General features: G+C 38.8%; 1 protein-coding gene and 1 long non-coding RNA gene across 3 annotated transcripts; one reads left to right on the top strand and one right to left on the bottom strand.

The window, feature by feature from the left end:
• Nucleotides 1–593: 593 nt before the first annotated feature.
• fam219aa (family with sequence similarity 219 member Aa) lies at nucleotides 594–18355 on the bottom strand. Of its 2 annotated transcripts, none has more exons than XM_042501789.2 (6): nucleotides 18107–18355; nucleotides 10920–11016; nucleotides 7991–8084; nucleotides 6889–6969; nucleotides 5483–5558; nucleotides 594–4395 (listed from the first exon to the last, which is right to left on the bottom strand). In XM_042501789.2, exons 1-6 carry the CDS (start codon nucleotides 18164–18166, stop codon nucleotides 4237–4239), a joined length of 567 nt encoding a protein of 188 aa, XP_042357723.1. In that variant the 5' UTR covers nucleotides 18167–18355; the 3' UTR covers nucleotides 594–4236. The 2 variants fall into 2 exon arrangements, with proteins under 2 accessions (XP_042357723.1, XP_042357730.1); XM_042501796.2 differs by having other exon boundaries at nucleotides 5504–5558; nucleotides 18107–18353.
• On the top strand, nucleotides 9166–10915 carry LOC148190166 (uncharacterized). Its single transcript, XR_015778246.1, has 3 exons — nucleotides 9166–9339; nucleotides 9849–9931; nucleotides 10162–10915. It is a non-coding gene; the product is annotated as an uncharacterized LOC148190166 (long non-coding RNA).
• Nucleotides 18356–19288: the final 933 nt, after the last annotated feature.

Here is a 19288-nt window from a genome sequence, read left to right as displayed (position 1 = left end):
CCTGTTGCTGTCACTATTTTGTTAAAATTAATTTTACCATTTTGGTCACCCAAAAAAATGTCTTGTTCAGCATTTCAGCAGTTGTGCTAAAGCATCCTCTAAGGAGTTGAATATTCAGCTTTTACAATAAGTACATTTTGTTTGAATGGTCTTATGCCTGTAGTTTGCCAGAGGAAATTAACATTACTATTCGCATTAGCACAGTTAACCATAGCTGTAAATGCACCATGCTAACCTAGCTAGCAGCTAGCGCTAGGGTTTTTTTTATCACCCTCTCGCCCAAATACACATGCCTGAAAAAAAACAAGATGGTGACAGTCAAAGTGTCAAACTCGAGGCTAAAAGATAGGAGTCAAAAAACCAATGGGTGACGCCATTGTGGCCAGGTTCTTTATTTTATACAGTCCATTTTTAAAACGAGCACAAATTTGCAATAGCTGCAACCTTCATGCCCAATTTCAGCCTCTTAGGGCAAAAACTATGGCTGACTGATCACCTAACCTACAAAACGAGCTATAGAGCCGCTGGCCATGGCTAAAAAGACATGATGAAAAGGTGCAGTTAAAAACATACAAAAACACACAGCACTATCATACTTCTGATATCTAATATTTATTTTTTTGATATGTTGCACTATACACAGAACTGACACTGTAAATCTAAATGGAACCAGTTCACAATCATAATAAGCACCTGACAAACAAATTTTTTAAAAAAAGCATCTGTCTGTATATGAATTACCTCCCAGTCTTGAAAAATAAATTAAAAACACACAACTGCAAATAAATAGCTTCAGTTACAATGCATTACTTTTGACTCTGAACTCAAGAGACACGTGAAGCTACGCCCCGAGTGAGAGGACATCGGCCAGGAGTTAGTGCACATGCCTGTGACGGCCTGTGTGAGAATCTGTTGGGATGAAGTCAATGATAGAGGAAAAAAAGGTAAATCAGCACCATAGTCAATCAGACAGCCAGTCCCTCAATGTTAACTGTACACAGCTACGGGTCCAACACACACCTCAGCTTGTAGCTGCATTAGTGGCATATTTTCTGACCTATTGTACTATTAATGTGTTTTTCCTACTCAATGCAAGTCATTTTATTATCTATACACATGGCATCTTATTTGTAAATGAAAGGTATTTTTTTTGTTTACTTTTGTGACTCAGATGCTGTAAAAAACATCGAGGCTGTATCAGATATCAGATATATGACAAGGTTAACAGAAAGAATTAGCATTTTGTTCTTTTTCCAAATAGCGTTTAGTTGTGTTTTCTCTTACATACAGTACTATTCATACATTCAGTCGTTCATTTGACCAGAGCTAAATCATGTCTTCCTTTCTTGACCACACATACATATCTGGTACCTTTCCAAACAAAAAAAAAGCTCTAAGTGACACCATCATTTGTAATCATCCTTTACACACTGTATTAATAAAATGACATTTCGATGCTGTTGTTTCTATATGGATTTTCACAAAATATGTAAAACCTCCAAGCTGTAAACAGAATCAGCAGAGCATCAGTTATGAAAGATGAATGTAATATTTCCCCAAAATACTGCAATATATCCACAATGATAACCAAGATACATTTGTTTAAAATAGATGAGCATAGTATTTCAGAAGTCATTTCACATCACACACACCAGTTGTTGTCAAAATCTCCTTTTGTTACCATCCTCTCTGATAGTGAACATAGCTTCGTTGCTCTGTGACCTTGTCACGCCTGTTTCAGTCCCTGGCTTCTTCTGTCATGACTGAGCCTTGAACCACCTTCCTGCTTCCTGTCCGCCCAGAGCATCTTTAAACAATATATTGTGTATTTTTTCCTACCAACTGGGGCACCTGTAGACCCAGAGGTTTACAGCTGCTTTATTCTATTGTTCCAGTTTTTCATGACTTTGTAAATCAATGTGCTCCTCACTACCTATTTTCATAGTTTTCCTGTTTCTGTTTAAATGATGTAGTCTGTATTACATAAAATTTATTGGGAACCCCACTCAAAATCACCCAATTCTGTCTATGCAGTTGTCACAGATGGCACAATTAGCTGAGTTTGTGATTGCCATGGGTCCTATTTTCAAGCATCACGTGATGGGATTTCCTCAAGTGCTCTGTTGACAACCCTAAATACTGCTCTTCCTCTGGTAAAATTATGCTCAGTCAATGAAATGCAACCATCCTAAAGTAATACTAATCTGTTTTTAGATGACATTAGATTCACGAGTAATAACATTATGAGAAGAAATAAGCTTTTCCATGACGGTTGTTTCTTACAGTAGTTTATACTTGGGGTGTCCAGGGACCCCAGTCGGTGGGCCCTGTGTGTTAAAGATGTTGGTCGGACGAGGGTTAAAGATTCCAGGACATTCTGAACTAAACAGTGCTTCGTGTCTTCTGTTCTCAAACTGTTCGTCTGCCTCCAGATTCAACACAATCAGAAACTATAGGATATAAACAACAGCGTAAAGTGTACACACATTCAGGACTACAGTTGTATTACCAGATATAAGAGCTTATCAAGGTTTAAGTTATTTTAAATACAAAATGTTTTCCAGGTGTTCTACTTGTCAAAATGTACATTTTGTGTTTTTGGGAAACCCAGCTTGATCTTTCACCATCATTTCTTTCAGGGCAGATTTACATGCAAGTGACTTTTATCATCTGGTAGAAAACAGCAGATGCCTGTAGACCTCTAGAGATGTCTTTCGGTAGATGTAAACATGACAAACAGTGTGCATTCAGAACTTCCTAACAGCAACTTCCCTTTCAACGTCACACGAAACATCCACTGGCGTAAAAGCATTGGAAATACACAGCTGTGTCTGGTGCTACATGAACAGTTCTTTTTCACAAGTCAAATCAGACAAATTGGTTATATTAAAACTATTATTAAAACCATTGAAACTTTTACACTTTAATTAATTTGCAAAATAAGGTGTATCCTTTCTAAAAAGATCATATTATATGAAATTAAAATCTGTTTTCATTTCCATCCAGGCGATATGGAATCACCTCATGACATTCTTCAGAAGCCATAACAGGTATGGCCCACATTATACTGCTTTCTCTGTTTTTGCACATACTCTATGCCTATTATTATTATTATCATTATTATTACTATTATTACTATCGTTTTGTAACCACATTCACTGGTGTTGACTGCCTTTGTGATCCTCTTACACATGTCAGAGCAAACATGGAAAAACAAAAAGGAACTACGCACTAACTATTGAGCTGTTCTGCCATTATTCTAATAACAGTTTCTCTATATCTACTGATATTACAGTGAGTGAACCAAGACATTACTAACTTGATGGGTTTTTTTTTAAAAAAAAAAGCACGCCTCACATAATGTCTCATCGGCACAAGGATGTGTTAAGAGGTCAATAAAAACTGACATCTGGTCATTAGGACACAGTGTTAACAGGCAACATGCAAAACTATCTTTTTTTCAGCTTCTTTAAACGGAATATGAAACGATTAAGCAGTACGACCTCAGTGTAACAGACAAACTTAAAAAAGGAAACTGGACTCTCATAGTGTAAGCGTTAGTGTTTCATCAGCAGCTGGATGGTTAAGCACTACTTCCTTGGACATATTTAAACACACATATGTCATTTTCATGTTTGACACATATATACACAGGAAGACGAAGCAGATTAGCTGAAAGAAATGAGAAAGTGAAATAAAGATAAAACTTCCACAGTCTTCTTGTCCATTGAATTTGACCGCTGATGACCAGTAGAAGAAGTAGATTGCACGGTTGATGCACTGTAACAAGTAATTTGACCATTTCAGGTGTTCGAGTTTCTGTCCACTGATTTTGTTTCTGTTTTTCCACTGTGTGTGTCGTACAATCCATTATGGTCCTTAAAATATCCACAAGCAATGAGATGGAAGTTGAACAAAGACAAAGCAAAAGTAACATGTTTTCCTTAATGGGGATGTTTCTGCCATCAGTCGAGTCCTCGCCGAACCAACAATGCAGAAGTAGGATGCACAGATCCAACCATAGGAGGAACGTGCACAGATACTGTACATATTGACTTTTTTCTCCAGACTTGAACTATCTCCATTTCTTAATTTAGCTTTTATAAACCCTTGTATTCCCTTTGTGCCATTGCCAGACAGATAGTTTTTCCTCCCTGCTGCCACTCTGGTCAATAATTGGCCTCAGTGCAGGTGGCAGACAGGAGGGTTTTTTTGGCGGGGAGTGGGGGGATGGCGCTACTGGATTTGACAGGCTGTGGACGGAGCAGCCTGGCAGCACATGCAGGTGGGGTTGACTGCTTTCGGGGGGATCAGATCCAGGTCCTCGTCATCTGGGATCTCATCCAGCCTGTACCCATCCTTCAGGAGCTGGATGTTCAGGTCCTGGTTGATCTGCTGCAGAGGCGAAAGAGAAGAGACACAGTGTCAGCAGAGCTTCAGGACGAACCCCTAAATCAAAAATACATATTTTTACTCCTAGTTGTAGTGCTATTTATCAAGCTAGATTGTTTTTGGTGTAAATTGTTGGGTGCTGGAGATACCTGCCATAGAGATGTCTGCCTTCACTTGATTATAATGAAAGCAGATGACACTTGTCTTGAAGTGCTCAAAGCAACAAAATATACATTTGAAAAACTCAACAGCGATGTTTCTTAACATAAATCATCACCCGTCTTTTCATGATAATGCACAGACCTTGTTCTGAGTAGTTTCTTGTATGAAATATTTTCTCTCTACCAAACTACATCCACCAACCGAATTACCACACGAAAGGAAGCGTGCATCTATTCATGCTCGAGAGGCTTGTGCTTGCGAGATGTAAACGTTAACGGCGTCCTCCTTGAATAGGTAGTGGGATTAGCTAGCTCAGTGGTGCTCGGAGAGGTAGCAGTAGATGCACGCTTCCCTCTGCACCGTGATACTGTGGTCAGGTGTAGTTAAGCAGAGTCCCATCTAGGTTCATCATATCCGAAAAGGCAGATATCTCTACGGCCGATATCGTCAACATTCAGCAACTCACACCACAACAATTTAGACTGATAAAAAAAACCACAGGTAAGAGGAAAACTAAGCTAGGAATGACCTTGTTAGTTAAATCAGTTTGTATGTTAATTCATTATAGATTTTTTTTTAAATGTGGCGATCCAAACTAATTACATACAGAAACAGAAAGCAGCAACGTGGTGTGCAGGCAGGTCAATGGTGGCAATGAATTGTGGGGCACATACAACAAAAAAAGCTAGAAACTATTCTACTCAAAGAAGAAATCATGAACAGGAATTTTGATGAGAATTATGGATAAATCATGACAGATGACTATGGATCCTAAGACGACACAGTGTACATTTTGGGGTTTATCTTTCAATGGGTGCACATATACCTGGTTTGTGTGGTGTAAAGATTGAACTAGGTGATCAGGTGGTGATGATTTTGGATTCACCAAATGACACTGTGAAACTATATATAATGTGTGTATAGATACCTGGTCCCTCAGACATCTCACCTCGGCTGAGGAGTATCCTGATGAGGAATATCTGGACATGTCGAAGTCATCGTCACTGAAAGACAGGAGGCATCAGCAGTTAGCCACATGGGAGTTTTTCTAAATTCATCCCTCAATCTCAGAATTATTCTAAAAAAAATTTTTAATGGGAAAAACAATGTTGTTCTTTTTTTGATTTGACAGGGTAATCAAATCTTTAAATTCTTGTTTTCTATGATAAAAGGTTACTAGCTCATTAGTTTTTATTGATTACATTGACTTTTTTTTCTCCATGACACCTTTTCTCATAATTCTAAGATAATAAGCTTGAAAAACATGTTACTATATGTATAGTACTGAATTGTCGAGTTAGACAGTTGACTGTTTTTTCACCATTTTCCTGTTTTAAGATTTTTTGGGTGGGCCTAAAACCATAGCTCGATGATGCAATGGAGCTATACTCAGTGTTATCCCGCCCCCTGACAATGTAGCAGTATAAAAACAAGAAGCATCATTAGCGTAGTCCTGCGATTGGGTGTGACCTACACTCCTCCAGCGGACACACCCCCGGTGTTTCAGATCAGAGAATACTGTGCATTTTTTCATGATTGTGAGACCTTCTTTTACATACTTGCCGATTTTTTGGCCATTTAAAATTTGGTCAGGTGTTTAACAGCACATCTTTCTGTGATGTGACAAACTCAGAACACATTTTAATTATCACTTTACATGGACTTTAGGTTATTTACTCTTTAAATAACCCTGTTTTGCCTCGAAATGACATCATCAGGGTCATTTTCATTTATGAGAAATCATGCAATATTATGCATATGCAGCTAACAGCCTTTTCCCCCCGAGGGAATGCTCTGCCTCACATACACTGTAAACAAACAGAGCGACATTGTGCAAAGGCTTCGCACGTGAATCTGAAATGTGGACAATAGATAAACGGGTGCTCTGTGTCACTGTGAGTCAGAAAGCTCGTCAGAGGGTGTGTCTGGGATGATGTAAGGATGGTTGGCTTCCAGAGTGCTGATTTCATATAAGAGAGTTTCCCTCGTGTCGCAGCAAGCGCAGGGCACAAAGGGTGAGACTCAGCTGTGTCAAATGCAAACCTGCTGGTACAGGGTGGAAGCGAGCACTCCCACTGAGCCGCTTTTCCCCATCCAAATCCTCACCCCGCTATCCTCTAATCCTGCGCCCTGGGAGAGGCTTTGCCCCTTTTTAGGAGCCCTACTGTTAAGAACTCTCTCAAGTTGCTGCTCTATGGATTAATGTAGCATCATGATGGAGTGAAACCTTTAAAACTACAAGCTAGCAAATTTTGTCTTTATCTCACATTTTAGGTTGACCTGAAAAATTCTAACTGCATCGTATTTTAGTGTTATAGGATTTAGACTACATACCTGTCAGTGTCCAGTGCTACCAGCGGCTTCTCATCCGGGCTCTGGTCTAAAGAGGAGTAGCCTTTGTTTGGCACCACCAACCTGAACATGAACACGGAGAAAGAGAAAACACAAACTGATTTCACATTTAAAATCCTTCACAATAAAGGTCACATGCTGGCTGAAAGCAAACCAGAGCTGTACACACTCTTAGCTAATTGTGCTGAAAATTTAAATGTATTAGTGTGTTTGGGTATGTGTATTGTGGTATATGTTGTAGTGTATGTGATGTGATATATGAACTGTAGTATGTGTACTGTAGAATGTGTGTTGGGGTATATTTATTTTTATTATGCCTCTCATGTTTATATTATAATGTTTGAAATTCAATATTTTAATAACAATGTAGGTCTGTATGTAAAAGAGTTGAAAATTAGCAAAAGGTATACAGTCTGTGCAACACATCAGTTTCATACTCTGTAAAGGAACTATGTGGAATTGCATCGTCCTCATCAAATAAAACATAAATTCAAACAAAGATGACACACAAAAGAGAAAAAATTGAAAAACACTCAAAAGTATTCTTTTGCCAAATGCATTCTTAGTGAAACACCCCTAAAATAGTACTTCTGAAAATGTCAAATCATGCACAGTGTAACAGAGCAATGTAAGAAATGCCACTCTCCTTACAGGCCAAGACACAAACATTGGGGCTAATCTGTAGCCTTCAGACTGCAGGCGTTTTTAGATTATCTTTCCCCGTCTGAGACCGGGACTCCAGACCAGTCAGAGGCCTCTCTTACATTTCCACTAATCCACCAGGGAGTGGGATTAGACAGATGAGCCAGTTGTCAATGTTGTGGGTTGTATTGGGTTTATGCTCTGACTCTTTTTATCACCCTTCACTTACACCCACAAACCCCCTTTTTAAAAAGCCTTGTTATGCGTTTGGTTGTAATATTAAAAAGTCTGATGCCGTCCTCGGCGGGCTGGCAGCAAACAAAGCCTTCAGTAGCGGGCCAAGACGGGGTACAATAACATATTGCTTCAGATGCTAATTGATGCAAAGTGTAACATTTGTGGTCAAAATAACAGGAAGCAAGAAGGCAGTGGAAGCTGTTACCTTGTCCTGGCATTCTTCTTGGGCTGCTGATTGACAGGACTTCCCATGGTGCCATTCTTCACTGATCCCTTCCTGGCGAGGTCCCTCTGTTTCTCTGGGCAACCACAGGATGTGAGGTCATCAGTAGATGCATCAATAAACCTCAACTTCAAGACCACTCGCTGTTTATATGATTTCGTTTGTTGAAAAAAGTATTCAAATATGTTCAAAACAGGCTTCAAGTCGTCTCATGACAGCGTTACGCCAAACGACAAGCACTGTCACTGACAAATTTACAATGTCAGAGTAAGACATATTCGATAATATCATACGCTTTTTAGTCCTGGTTCATGTGAACTGGAGAATAGCTGCATTCTCCCAGGTATCAAACAAGAAGCACCAAACCAGGTCGACAGTAAACACGATGGGATTGTGAGAACACGAACACAGTCTTGTTTCTCTTTGATGTGGAAAAGTAGGATGAAATGTTGGAGTTGTGGAAGGAGCAAGAGTCGCTGTTTAACCCTTTAAAACCTGGGTACATTAGTGTGATTTCTTTAAAAAACATGGGAAGAAGGCAATGAGGAACTTGCAAAGAAATGACTTATAAAATACCCCAAAAAAGTAAAAAGTACATGAAAAGTTGCCAAAAAAAGCAACAAAAACATCAAAGAAGGAAAGCAAAACAAAAAAAAATCAAAACAACAACAATTACCTGAAAACAACAGCTTAGAGATTACAGTAATTCTGTAAAAATAATTTTAAATATAGTATCTGGATAATTATAAATTTAATTCTCTGGATATTTTTCCTTGGCCTTTAAAAAAAAATCAAAATCTACTAATTTCTTGCAATTTGCGGGACATTTCTTGTCAAGTTGCTCATTGTGCTTTTTTTCCCATGTTTTAGAAAGAAATCAAACCAATTTGCTCAGGGTTCAAAGGTTTAAAATACTTGTGGTACGTGTCTAAATGCACCACAGGCAAAGTGGTGTCAATCCAGGTGTGGTGGTATGCATTTTGTGTGTTTTTTCATATTTTTCCTGGATTTTGGCTGTGTTTTCAGAGGCTGGGCGTGGCTTCCTGGTGCTGGAGCTCTGCATGCACACCTGTTACTCATTCCACATTCATCAGCTGCAGCTTTTAAACCGCAGTCTCTCCCTTGTTTCCACTCTTCATAGTGGTACTGTTGGCTCATCAGGAGTGTTGCATTCAGTGAACAAACAGCTGGTGTGATTCTTTAGTGTTGGTTTATGACAATTTGCTGTCTTCTCCATCTCCAGTGCCTCATTCCTCTGAGCTCCAGCGCCTCAGCCACATGTCACTCAGCCTCTCACCACCTGTGCTGTTAGCCACAGCTCCTTCGGTGCGGTAAGCCACACTGCTTCCTAGCCTCATTGTACAAACACCAGAGTCGTAAGCCACACAGCTTCCCAGCTTCAGCCACAACTTCAACTACTTCTACTCCAGCCTCAGCCTCACTGCGGCCTGCCTGCAAAAACTCAACTATAAACTCATTTTTACCCATTTTCCCCTTGTCTTGTGGTCTTGCTCTTGGGTCCAGTTTAAAACCACAGAAAACTGTTACACCTGGTTCCAAAAGATTAATTTGGTGTGTATGAAATCCAACAGCACCCATATTAGTGACAAATCTTTATTTTTGAAATGGTTCAGCTCTCATGTCCACAGTCGTCTTCCACTAAAGTAGCACAGCTTATAAATAGAGGCTGCTAGCAAGTCGAAGCAGCAAAATGCCAAATTTGAAGTTTGTACACTAATGCAATATATTTTGAAAAATTATATTTATGCCACATTGACAATAATACTGTTGACATATGACTCCTTTTATCTTGTGTTTCTTAAGTTATGTGTTTTTGCAGGCATGTAAGGAATTGCAATATTCCCAAAAGGGAGTTTAGCCTAATATCTTCAACCAGGAGGAGGATGGGAAATAATCCAAAAAGTACGTAATCTCATTGCAGTGACCCTGAAAGATCCCCAGTCTTTGAAAAATCATACCACGTTAAACAACTGCTGCACAGTACGCAGCGACATAGCCAGCACATTCAAGACCCTTTAATTTAATTTTTTTATGTTGTGGATGATGTTATCCTGTAGGAAAGCTGAGCATTTTGGAGATATTGACTTGTAAATTTCAGGAAATTGTTTTTTTTGTTTGTTTTTTTGGAACAGAGCCCTTGGGACTAAATAAAAAAGGAGGAATCCTGAGTGTGACAAAGGCGTTCACAACGTTGTGGTGGTTCAAAAACAGAGGCAGCTCAGAAATGTTCTGACACCTCTGACTGTAAATTCAAATGTTGGGGAATGTAATTTTGCAGGCACACAATACTCTGAATATTGTATGGTACTGGATATGAACTCATGTTGAGCAAAATGCTTATTTTGACCTTTCATGATGCATTCACACAAATCTGCATACTGCGGCCGCCCACGGCTAACTTTATGCGCAAATGTGTTAAACGCTTTCCATCCTTTGCTGCAGCTCACTGTTAAACCTTTAAAGAGTAAAATCATGAGAACAAACAGAACAAAACTATCTATCAGCCACCGGTACAATCTCCTAACAGAACGATCCAACAGAGAAAAGCTCACATCTACCGTTAAAGACAATATGGCTCCTTTCCATAAAACCTGGTCACCTTTTCTGCTGATCCCTCTCTGCTCCACCCCACACATTTTTTTTCTTCTCCAACCCAAAATAAAATATATTTGCTCAATATTCCCCAGCTTGACAAACCCATACCACGCCCCTTTTTGTTTATGTTTTGATATAGTCCTTATCACTTTTTTGTCTGTTTTGTTTTGTTTTGTTTTTCACTTGTAATGTAAGTCTGCATATAATTGGTTCTATAATATGTTGATGCATGGTAAATATTTTTCAAAAAAAAAGTAAAATCATGAATGTATCTGCACTGTGTTGGTTGGGATACCTATTTGGACTTGCAGTGGTGAGGGCTTGTAGTTCATGGCCACAGTCTCTCCCTTGGTGTCGGGGTCTGCCTCTAAGGTGGAGGATGCTGCTGGGTCCTAGGCAGAAAAAAAAGCATGTGACAGCTTTAATACAACCAAATACCACAAAAAACTAACATCTGAAATCTTATTTTAGTACAATCTCACTGTATATCTTCGGGCTGTGTCTCTTCCTAGACCGCACTGTTTTCTAATTCAGTAGCTGACAGCTGTTTTCTACTAACACAGTTTACATCAACTTGTGCCGCTTTCACTGAGCCTAAAACTGAACACAGTCCAGAGGGAACAATCGGCTCAGTAGCAAGAGCGACCCACTGATTTATCACCAGGCTAGCACAGGCCCACATAGCCTTGAAAATCAGTGCTTTATTTAGAACCTGCTTGTGGCCAATACCCTGGCGAGATTTCCCAAGCCTATGTGCTACTATAGCTGCCTGGCTTGCAGCATCAATAGGCTTGAGTGTTCTGCCTATGTCGCTCTTTTATGTGTGAGCGATGATGGCATGGGGAGGAGGCCGTGGGAGAACAGAGGGGGCTGCTGTTGGAGCCACGGTTTCACCCCAGATTGAGAGAGGGGAGCTGGGCTGCGCTTGGCCTGCTCTGCTGACAGAGCTCCACATTATGTTGATCCTACAGGCCTCCCCTTGTTGCACACTGTGAGGGTCTCGGCGGGCCACATGGCGAAGGCGAGCGGGCATTTGGCTTTCAATAACTCTGTATTCTCTCCAGAGAAATGGCTGCTGTATTTTAACAATCTTCCAAGCAATTCAATAACTGGAGCTTACAACTAGACTATAGACTACTGCTTCATGCTACGAAGTGTATTTAGATAACCTAAAAAAACATCTCTGAGTAAGTTTATTTTAACAAAAATACAAAACACATTCAATCAAAAAGAGAAAAGGAGTGAAGCTTCCCTGAGAGGATTATTCAGTCCTCCTCTATTTAAACGAATAAAAAAGTGTCATTATTACTCATTGAAAACAAAAATATCTCTCCGTATGGAACACACTAGAAAACAAACAGTACTACTAAAAGAAAAGTAAAGGAGGAAGAAAACAGAAAAAGTTGGGATACTGTGTAAAATGTAAATTTTTTAAAAAATGCACTGATTTGCAAACCTTTTTTGGCATTTCATTTTCAAAACCTTTACAATTAGAGACCTCAACAAACACTTACTGAGGGTTGTTAAAAGAAATAGTGATGTAACACAGTGCTAAACATGCCCCTGTCCCAACTTTTTTGGGACATGTTGCAGGCATCAAATTCAGAATGAGGGTATATTGATAAAAAACAATAATGTTTATCTGTATGACCGTTAAATATCTTGTCCTTGTACGGTATTCAATTGAATACATGTCAAAGGATTTGCAAATCACTGCATTCTGTTTTTAGTTACATTTTACACAACATCACAACTTTTTTGGAATCAGAAGTCGATGTACAGCCCGCAGAAGTGTCTTGTCATTAGAAGATGAAATGAGAAATTTATTTAATTTTGCCATAAAAGCTGGATAAGAAGATAAGTTCAGCGTTGTATCCAATGCATTGTGTGGACCTCTAAAGGTGATTTTAAAAAGGATGTCTTGATGTACAACAATAAGGTCAATGGAAATGTCTGAAGATTTAAAAAAATGAAATGTATCTGGGTGATCTTGCCTGCAGGTAATGTATCTAAACACAAGTTAAAAAACAGCTACTCTTATCTGTCGACAACATTAACTTTTCTCTTTTTCATCTTAGAAATCATTCTTGAAAACCTCTTCTGAACTTCCAGTAATCAAAGTGTGGGATATCTAAAAGACGCATCAGGCCGGGTGTGTTAATACTTCATAAAATGTTTTTTTTTTTTTTTTAATTTAATTCATGAAAAACAAAGTGTCTTAGGGGATTGAGGGAATAGCAAAAATAAATAGGTCCAGAATCAGATATGCCTGAATCTAATCCATCAAAACCTTTTTATGGTATTACTATAAAACACTATAGAAATTTAGGCCAATTCCATGAGACCAATAGAGCTTATCCAATCTCACAAGGCCTGATAAAAAATTCATGAGTATTTAGCAGGGACAGTGTGACACTTATTTTGCATATCGATTTTCATGTAACACGTTTAAAAACAAGCTGCCAACAACAAAAACGGCGAAACGGAACACGTTTGGATAGATGCGATGTGAGTGCACAAGCAAAATTAAAGTTGCACTCCTGTCATCAGAGCGAAATATGTGCCTTTTCAATGTTTGTCAGCTGCCAATCATAGCAATAAATCTCTTATTGTAAAAAGAAAAGTAACCTCCTTCCATTCCTCACTTCTCGTCGAGACCTCGTGAAGAATGACAGGTTTTAAGGGTTTGTTTTTCTTAAACTTCGTTCCACTGTGGCCAAATAAACCTTCAATGGATTCAGTGGTGTCATTCTCATCTGGTGATGAAGCTTTGTTCATGTAGCTGGAATAATTAATGAGAGCTGCAACAGTGACTACGGTATGCACGCTGGTAGGAGCACAGAAAGCACACAGATGAGGCATTCCCACTGTAGCACAAACACCAGCTCTTTCTGTTGCGTGACAGGCCCTTCCCTTGGATCATTAAGGCTTACCCACAGGATTTTTCTTTTTTCACTCTTGTTTTTCACACTTCCCTTCCACCACGGACAGATACTGTGATGAGCTACGGTCATATTGTCTGTCAAGTAAATCCCTTTGAAATGTCTTCAGCAGGACTGGCAGTGAAATATGAAAGGGATTCAGTATTAAGCCGTCTGGGACAGAATTCACTTCTTGAACATAAGTCGCCTCAATTGCTGATCGCAATTAGCGGGTAAGCCACAATAAATACGTTCAAATTATTCTTAAAATAGAACAGCTTACACCACATCAGTCTGCTTGAAAGAAAGAAATGCTACCAAAAGTTCCCAAACCTGCAATTGAAAATGAGTCCTTATATGAACCAATTTCCTGAAGAGTAAGTCACAAAAAATAGTTTAAAAAGGCCAAAGCCAGGTAGGCCTTTTAAAACATAGAGTAAAGGGAAATTACGCCCATTTCCGAAATTCATGCATGTTATTCCTCTGGTCTAAGACAGTCCAAAAGTATTAGTAAACATGAAGTACTTTCTCACAAACCCAAGAACGTGTTGAACGCAAGTATGACCCCACCGTGACATCACCAGTGGGTTTGTGAACTGCCGTTTTGAAGCCTCAAGTATTAGCCATTTGGCCAGCACCATTTTAATTTTTGCAACCAGCAGTGCAAGGATGCTACCATATTTGGATGATTTAATTGTGGATCTGACAGGAGGATGCTATGCACGCTCACAAACACTGGCAACCTGTTTCATACAGTCCATGGGTGAGTGCTAAAACTCAAAATTGTGATGTCATACAGCAAGTCTGGAGCTGCTCCACTGACGAGACTGGTGAAAGATGTTCTCAATGACATTGAGAACACCCAGTGAAATGTTTTGAGTGAGCAAGGGAACATTTTCTGTTTAGGAACTGACAACATTACAATAGCATGAAGTTAATTTGGGGACAGACCAAATCACTGCCATGATTTGGAAGGTAGACAAATGGCAACTGCTTTGAACTGCAGAGATATTTGAAATTGGCAGCTTAATTTCCAGCAATAACTGTAACATTTAAAGATATATAGTTAAACACAGTAGTCTGACCTATTTGATGTTTTTGCTGTGCTTATTTCATGTAGCGTGTTGCTTTGCTAGTGTCTTTAAAAACAAATCTACTAGAGCAAGAGATAAGCAATATACAGCTGTGGACGGGGACAGCAGCAAAATGTTTTTTAGCTGTCTAAAAAGACACACCTAAAAACGTTAATTTAAGCTTAAGTGTATGCTATGTTTGAAATACTGTCACTGCTTTACCTTACACATTACCTGATCGAGACCAAGCAGCTCCCGTGTTTTAAAATGTATGTTTTGGTCAATAGTGTCTGGGGGCTTTGGATGAGATACCATCCTCAATTCCCCGTTGGAACGGTCAGTATGACTGCATGTTATGTTTGTGACACATGGTGATTTCTACTCAAAGTTACTGTAGACAAACATCACAATTCGGTCTATACTTTTCTGTGGTCCACAAAATCAGGCTGCCATTTATTGTCTATGGAGCAGTTTCACACTTAATACCTGATGAAATCATAAGTTTGAGATTTACTTCTCTGGTTTCTGACCTTGAGAGAGAGTAGCTCATGTTCACATATATTGATTGAACTTCCGAAGGCCATGGAAATCACATTTTCAGAATTCATAATACACTGTTGTTCCCCTTTAAGAGTTCTCTGTAAAACCATATGTGAGTGCTGACAGTCACTAACGCATGATTACGACCCGGCCTATGACATTTGGGGTGACACACTGAATTTGATGTATTAAAAGTCACACCCAGTCAGCGGCCCTGACCTTCAACATGCATTCACACACAAAAACATGTGTACACACGTACACATATGACCCATCAGTTTCATCAGCCTGTCCTCCGACTCCTTTACTGCCTCTGATGATGAACAGCCACGAGGTTGCTGACACAGCACAGACGCCAAGCGATTGGTAGGATTATACATCAGGGCCTCCAACTGGCCAATAAGAGCTGAGACTGATACATCAGGTGACCATTAAAACAGTTGCGTGTTATCCTGATGGTAATAATAACTGGACTACGTCTGTCGTAATTAGATTTAGCCTACAGTCATCATTTTTAAATGTTTGTGTGCTTAATGACGGGCCAGTTTATGATGTTTGTGGGGTTTTTTTTAAATCATTAAAGTTAAGGGCAGATTAACAACAGGCTGGTTTACAAATTAGAATCGTTCATATCGTTCATAAACACACAATAACTCAGTGATCCAAATAACTGAAAATTCTCTGAAAAGCTGTTTTGTTTGTGTGAAATTCATTCTAGACAAGGAGGCAGGTGCTGAGTGTATTCATGCGGTTTAGGAATCACAATGAAGTTATTAGCATTAAAATGCACAGCCATGTGTGCCACAGCAACTGTGATCCTGACACAATCAGATAAGGTTTGAATGTTATGTAAAGTAAGGGACCGTTTTGGGGGTTTGAAACAAGATCGCAGGTAACATTTAAGAGACCCACAGGGTTCTGGCATGATAATCACATGAGGTGATAAGAAATAAACTATACAATATCAAGGACGCAGGCTGACCACAACCCAAGTATTTTCGATCTTGGATTCAGTTCCACAAAAATCTCACTGGGTGAAACATGAGAGCACACTGATCAAATCTTCATAAGGGAGAGGCAACTGCTGCTGCATGAAAAAGGAGACTTTCTGTGCATGTGAGCGTATGTTCTTCTGTGAAATTCAGCTGGAGTTTAGCCTCAGGGGTGAGAGGGCCTGGGAAGGGTAATGAACAGTAGAAGTTGGAGCTCTGCTTTTGCCTAAACCCTTAAGGCAAACACTTAAAATAAAGGGACAGCTGTTTGAGACTGCTCTGTTTGAAGTATTAAGAATAAGACTGGCATATCATAATTATATAAAATAACACTAAGCTGTATTGCTGAAATGAAAGGCTCAACTTAAAATGAAATGTCGGGAATAAGAGCAGTGGTCCAGTAAGTTATTGGTGACCGTAACCCTTCTTTCTTGCTGGATAGTGTTCATCAGTCCCTCTGGCAAGCAGCTACAATTTTTCTTGATTTAATCTTCTTTAATTGACACCAAAATGGCAAAACAGCAGACACCCAGCTTATCTGATCACTTAACTCAATCTCAATGGGACCAGCCTGGTTAAACAAAGGTTAAATAAAAATTAAAAAATAACTCCAGCACATGTCAACTTGAATTTGTTACACTTTCACCTGTCCCTGTTAACAATAGGAGGTAGGAACTATAGTTGCTGTTACTCTCACTTGAGGCTAAGAGGACATAAAATAGCAACTTAAAGAAAATACATCAATAAAATAATAGATCAAGTGCCATTAATGATAAACGAATAATTATGTGATAATATAAATTCATTCTGCAAGACCAAAATACAATGTGCAATTATTACTGCAACAACATTGATCTTATTTTCCTTAATTTTACGCATTTTATCCACTCTATTTCTACCTTTATTTTCAGTAATATTATCTCAGTGGGTTTTATTTTCCATCTTATGTTATGCATTCTAGGCATTCTATTTATATCCTTATTTTTTATCGTACTTTTCTTGTATAATCAAGTAGGTCTTATCCATGTGAAGATGCATTCAGTGTATTCTATTCTGATCTTATCTTATTTTGACATTATTATGGACTGCATTTCTTGTATGAAAAGTGCTATACAAATAAAGTGTATTATTATTATTACTATTATAGTATTAGTCTTATTACCCACAGTATCCTGTAACACATAAATTAATTCTGACTTATCTAAACTAATCTAAAAATATAATGTGTACAGTCACTATGGTCACAGTGATCATGACTTATCATTTCAGATCTGGTGTGGTGTGCAGGCTGGGCCTAACACTCAACACAGAGAAATACCTGTCTTATAAACAGTGCAATAGAGAATGAAGCACAAAAACATTCATGCCAACTCTTCTAATTTTACTGTCAGCTCTGTGCCATATAATAAATCATGGAAGGACTGCTCTCTTGCTGTGGGCCTGCTCAGGCTAGCCATCCTCAGGATGCAGTCTGCAGCAACAGAGCTGCTGTTCACGCGATCATTTGGGCTCAGCTCATACAGTCATCCCGACCCATATAACACGTCACCAAATGACGAAACGTGAAAACAGTGGGCTCTGTCAGCTATTGATGTAAACAAGCGCAAACTGACGTATTTTTTTAATCGTGATTTTAGTAAACTGCGTAGTTTAAATAATATGGGAAAGCCAAAGCTCTTTTATAATCTAATTATTACATGTATTACTAATGTAACCATTATATGGGGGAGATAGATAACGTTAGCCGCTATCCTTTCATCTATAGAAAATCAATCTACACCCATCCCAGAGCTGCAGTTTGTGCCACAGCTGTACATCGCTATCTGCTAGCTCTCACGCGCAGATTATGTCACACAGCTGTCACGTTCAACCCACGAGCGAGACACACACACAAAAAAAATCGTTTTCAATAGAAATATTTACATAAATGTTGTTTTTGTCTCTCTCCTCTCTTACCAAAGGCTGGGTCTCTCCGTTGACAGGAGGTACTTGAAACCGGTCGATTTCTTCCATCATTTTGGCAAAAGCGTCACAGGAACGATACAGAAGTCAAGAGAAACGGTGACTTGTTTCTAACTATCCCGGTTGGTGATGCTCGGTTTTCGGGATCTTTCTTTCTTCAGCATTATAGCAGCTCGTTTTCCTCCATCCTGACAGAGGTGACTCGACAGCAAAACAGCAGTACCGCCCCACTTCCGGGTCTATAGAATATTCATGAGGAGTCTGGCCAATCACAGAGGAGATCATATTGACATACGTAGTGAAGTAAATTCATAGACGGTAGATTAAAATATCGAACAGAAACATTTATAAAAACATATACCTATATGATACTACATTTTCGAAATATTTCCTCCACCTTACTTAATAAGTATTTGCGTCATTGCATATTTGTTTCTCAGAGGCTACTAGCTTCAGAAAAATATAGCCGCCCAATTTTGCTTGATACAACCATGCATTTTTTTTTTGTGTGTGTAGGCCTGTTGTATTGGAAGATTCATTCATTTTTTAGCTTAATATAAACTTGCTACATGTGCTTTTTGTAAAACAAATAAATAAACAGTATTTCATTTGTCACTTCACTGTGATCATTCATTTTTTTCTGAACAGATATGGAAAACTTACTATAGGAAAATGACCATTTCATGGTGATGTTATTGTGTTAAATGGGATGCAGCTTCTTATCATTCTTGGTAAATTCCACATCCAATCGAAATGACCTGACTCTAAACCCTGATTTAATCGGTTTATTATTAGATTTAAGCAGCATAGCACCTTATCGAAGGTGTAATGACCAAAAAGCTCGAAAGACTTTCAGTATTTAAAAGTAAATAGGCCTACATTTCTTTGAACTCTGAAAGTAGGCCTTCGTACAAATGAATGAACTTTTGACTCACCTGTCCTGTTTTCCTTTCTTTTTTAAATGACAGTTGCTGTTATTCCTCTTTAACATAAGGAAATATATTTTCTTGAAAAAAAAAATCTTAATTCAAGCATAACTTGGCCGATGTGCTTTCCCCCCCTTTTTTAAAGAAAGTTGTATAACTAGTACTGTAAAGGACTAAACGCTGTTTCAAAAGTTTACATCAGTGATTTGTGATTGATAATAAAATGTTCTGGCGCTGATACAATTGAAAT

The sequence above is a fragment of the Plectropomus leopardus genome, chromosome 2 (assembly GCF_026936395.1).
Source record: "Plectropomus leopardus strain MGB_pleo_1.0 chromosome 2, ASM2693639v1, whole genome shotgun sequence".
Lineage (NCBI taxonomy): Eukaryota > Metazoa > Chordata > Actinopteri > Perciformes > Serranidae > Plectropomus > Plectropomus leopardus.
This window is presented reverse-complemented; position numbering and strand designations above follow the sequence as displayed.

Excerpts from the sequence above, each read along its gene's own strand:
- fam219aa (XM_042501789.2), bottom strand. The coding sequence starts at position 18,166 with ATGATGGAAGAAATCGACCGGTTTCAAGTACCTCCTGTCAACGGAGAG. Across the intron at positions 6,970-7,990 it reads AAGAAGAATGCCAGGACAAG|GTTGGTGGTGCCAAACAAAG; the intron begins GTAACAGCTTCC and ends GTTCATGTTCAG. Across the intron at positions 4,396-5,482 it reads TGAGATGTCTGAGGGACCAG|CAGATCAACCAGGACCTGAA; the intron begins GTATCTATACAC and ends TCGCCTCTGCAG.